The sequence below is a fragment of the Phytophthora parasitica genome, assembly GCF_000247585.1.
Source record: "Phytophthora parasitica INRA-310 unplaced genomic scaffold supercont2.28, whole genome shotgun sequence".
Classification (NCBI taxonomy): Eukaryota; Oomycota; class Peronosporomycetes; order Peronosporales; family Peronosporaceae; genus Phytophthora; species Phytophthora nicotianae.
The window spans coordinates 423,848-426,711 of NW_008649014.1; the positions used below are offsets into that span (position 1 = coordinate 423,848).

Here is a 2,864-nt window from a genome sequence, read left to right on the forward strand (position 1 = left end):
TGCACAAAAGCAGCGGGTTCTAATTCTGTCTTCATAAAATTCACCGTTGACTTTGGCCACTAGACGAGCATCTTGTTTGAGACGTCGTTCTAATTTAAGTGGTGTTGAAACTACCGGTATTAAAACGGCCTTTCATAGTACTATAGTGCTGCAGACGAGCGTCTCATACCATAGAGATGAGGAAAACTACCTCGTATAAAAAAATGAGCCAGAATGGATGGTATTCATTTAAGCTTACGTCCACACATTTTAGAACGGTACTTTATATAAGTAAACAAGACGCTTGGGCTTATCGTGATCTAATGTTCTGGCGGTGCTCATGCTTTCCTTTTAATGCAGTTGAGCGATGAAGTTCTAGTGCAGTCATTCAAATCTCTGGACGAGTTTGTGAATATTCTGCTTCTGGAAGTACGAGTCTACCCAATACAGAGGTGTATCTACGCAATGGAAGGAGATGTCATGTATCGCACTAAAATGCAACAAAGTGATTTCCGTAGCAAAAAATCAAATTCAGTTTAGCACTCAGTAACAGAGACTACATAGTCCTCAAACAAAATATTTTCGACGCGTGCACTGAAAAGTGAGACCCTCTTGTTCAAAGTCTCGAACACTGAATCCACGAAGGCTGCACCGCGGAATTGGCTGGCTATTTCCTTACCGTCGTCGCATCGAGTCCACCGCACATATGTCTCAATGACGGCAGTCTCCTGCCCCGATGCGAGCCTTGGGCCTTTACGCACAACGACCGCGGATGGTTCTTTAAATGATAAACCGAGAGGACCGAGACTTCGACTACTGAGCTCAGCCAAGCATACGAATACAAACACGACTCGATCTTCTTCGACGTATTTCCGCCCGACTCGACGTTCTTGCATGTTCAAAGAGTGTCCAGCAGCATTGCACGTGTAGTTAATATACATCGTGACGATGTCCTCCGATTGCTGAGTGTCCTGTGCACACATCTGGGAAAAACACGCACGCAGTTTTGGTCAGTTTTTTTTATGACAAGATGCCGTGAAAAGCATGCTGCTAGATTGTACCTTAACATCGACAATGCCGCCATCCGGTGTCTTCATGCCGCACGCAGCCTTCCAGACAGCCGCACCAGTTCGACTAGCACTGAATGGGACCTGGTTTCTCTCCATTAATTCAATGAACAGACCGTTTACTGTCGTTGGATACACTTCTTGGGCCCGTCCCGGACACGGCAGCTTCGACATCCCCTTCTCGAGGAACAGATCATCGATGCCGGCATAGATGTGGTTGATAGTCTCCAATAGTCCCCTGAAGATCTGTTCGTTCTCAGCAGAAGTCTTGATGACTATACGTCCGGCGCGCTTTTTGATTGGCACCGATTCTAGCATCTACAGAATCAGACAATCAGCGTGTTAAACTTTGCGCATAAAGAATCAAGTGCACGAACACAACGTGCATACCTCCTCGCTATATCGTCGGTTCAGCATGCGCTTGAGGTTCGCAGCATACTTGGCTTGAAAAACCACCTCGTCCCGCAGATTGGTATTGAGGGCTTCCGCTGACTTCCGAAGCGTCAGCTGTCTGGACGCCATGGCCTTCCACAACGTCTTCACCAGAGCGTTCCCGGCCTCGTTCTTCGACGACGCCTGTAATTTCGCATCAGCAGCTTTCATCTCCTCGATCTTTTTTGATAGTTGCGTCGCCAGTTTCCTCAATGCCTCAATCTCGGTTTTGCGTGATACTCCTCTTTGCCGCCGTTTTGATAGTTGAGAAGAAACTTTAGGCCACGGAACAGACTCGTCGAGACTGCTGGCGTTAAATTGTGTCGGACCCAAGAACCCGCGCGTGTCCAACGCGGCTAGTGAGAGATCATCCTCTGAGCTGTTGCTGAAGTCGTCCCCGATCTCCAGGAGATCCCTCTCGTCGATAATGGTCATCAGATCAGCATCGGTATAGACATCACTCCCCAGGCCAGTTTGCAGCAGATCGTAGTCCAAGATGAGATCGTGTGTGGCTTGCAGAGCGTCCATTTTGTTATCAAATGGGCACAACAAGAAAACTTAAATTGTGTGGTGGTCCCAGGAGAGGTGTGATCTCGGTTAGTCAAGTCGACTCAGGAATGCGAACGACGACAGCGAGGAACCGAGCAAGCAAATCCTGTTTCTGATCACGCACAGTTCACTCATTTATAACCAACCACACTCTATGCTTTGCCAAAGCTTCCGTCTCTTCCAAACATGTGAGCGATTTGTGACAATGACTATACACTTGTCTATTCTCGTACTCAGGGAATCGAGCTTCGTGAAACTGCAGCCGATAGGGGAAAAAAGATCCCTGTACTTTCATAAGTAATATATTGAGTTTCGCGTCAATTCGTAAGCGCTGACCACTTACATTTTATCAAAAAAAAATATTCTTACTCGTATTTTGACAAAGGCTCACTATACAACGCCTTGCCATCCCGAGTTTCCAACAAATCGTAAGTGGAATCGTCTTACGATAACACGCTGTTCCAATTGGCCAAAATTGATCTAAAACTATCCAGAAGCCACTGTAAAATGAGTGAAGGAAGCGCGCAACAGACCAGCGAAAGCGCGGCCTGCAGGATGGCTATAGCTGACGTGGAGGCAATCCGAGATGCCTGCGTTACCAAGGAAACACGAGGGAAGTACAAGAGTAGCTTGAACGGCATTGCAAAGTGGATTCGCAAGGAGCTTGCTAAAGTCGACCACAACACGGATCGATTCTTTGACAGCAGTGGTGAACTTAATCTAATGGAGTTCACGCCTCCGTATTTTGAGCAGTTTCTTGTTTACAAAAGCCGTGGTGTGAAAGCTGGGACACTAAGTGGTTATCGGAGTGCAATTAAGGACCTGTATAGAGTGAGG

At 47.0% G+C, this 2,864-nt stretch overlaps 1 protein-coding gene across 1 annotated transcript; it reads right to left on the minus strand.

The window, feature by feature from the left end:
- Positions 1-488: 488 nt before the first annotated feature.
- On the minus strand, positions 489-2,149 carry PPTG_12266 (hypothetical protein). Its single transcript, XM_008907993.1, has 3 exons — positions 1,437-2,149; positions 1,041-1,364; positions 489-962 (listed from the first exon to the last, which is right to left on the minus strand). The coding sequence occupies exons 1-3, from the start codon at positions 2,004-2,006 to the stop codon at positions 516-518; spliced, it is 1,341 nt and encodes a 446-aa protein (XP_008906241.1). The 5' UTR covers positions 2,007-2,149; the 3' UTR covers positions 489-515.
- Between the last annotated feature and the right edge of the window lie 715 nt (positions 2,150-2,864).

Bases quoted from the DNA above. Each gene is read 5' to 3' on its own strand.
- PPTG_12266 (XM_008907993.1), bottom strand. From the start codon at position 2,006: ATGGACGCTCTGCAAGCCACACACGATCTCATCTTGGACTACGATCTG. The intron at 1,365-1,436 runs GTATGCACGTTG...CTGATTCTGTAG, and splicing joins ACCGACGATATAGCGAGGAG to ATGCTAGAATCGGTGCCAAT. The intron at 963-1,040 runs GTACAATCTAGC...TGTTTTTCCCAG, and splicing joins GCGGCATTGTCGATGTTAAG to ATGTGTGCACAGGACACTCA.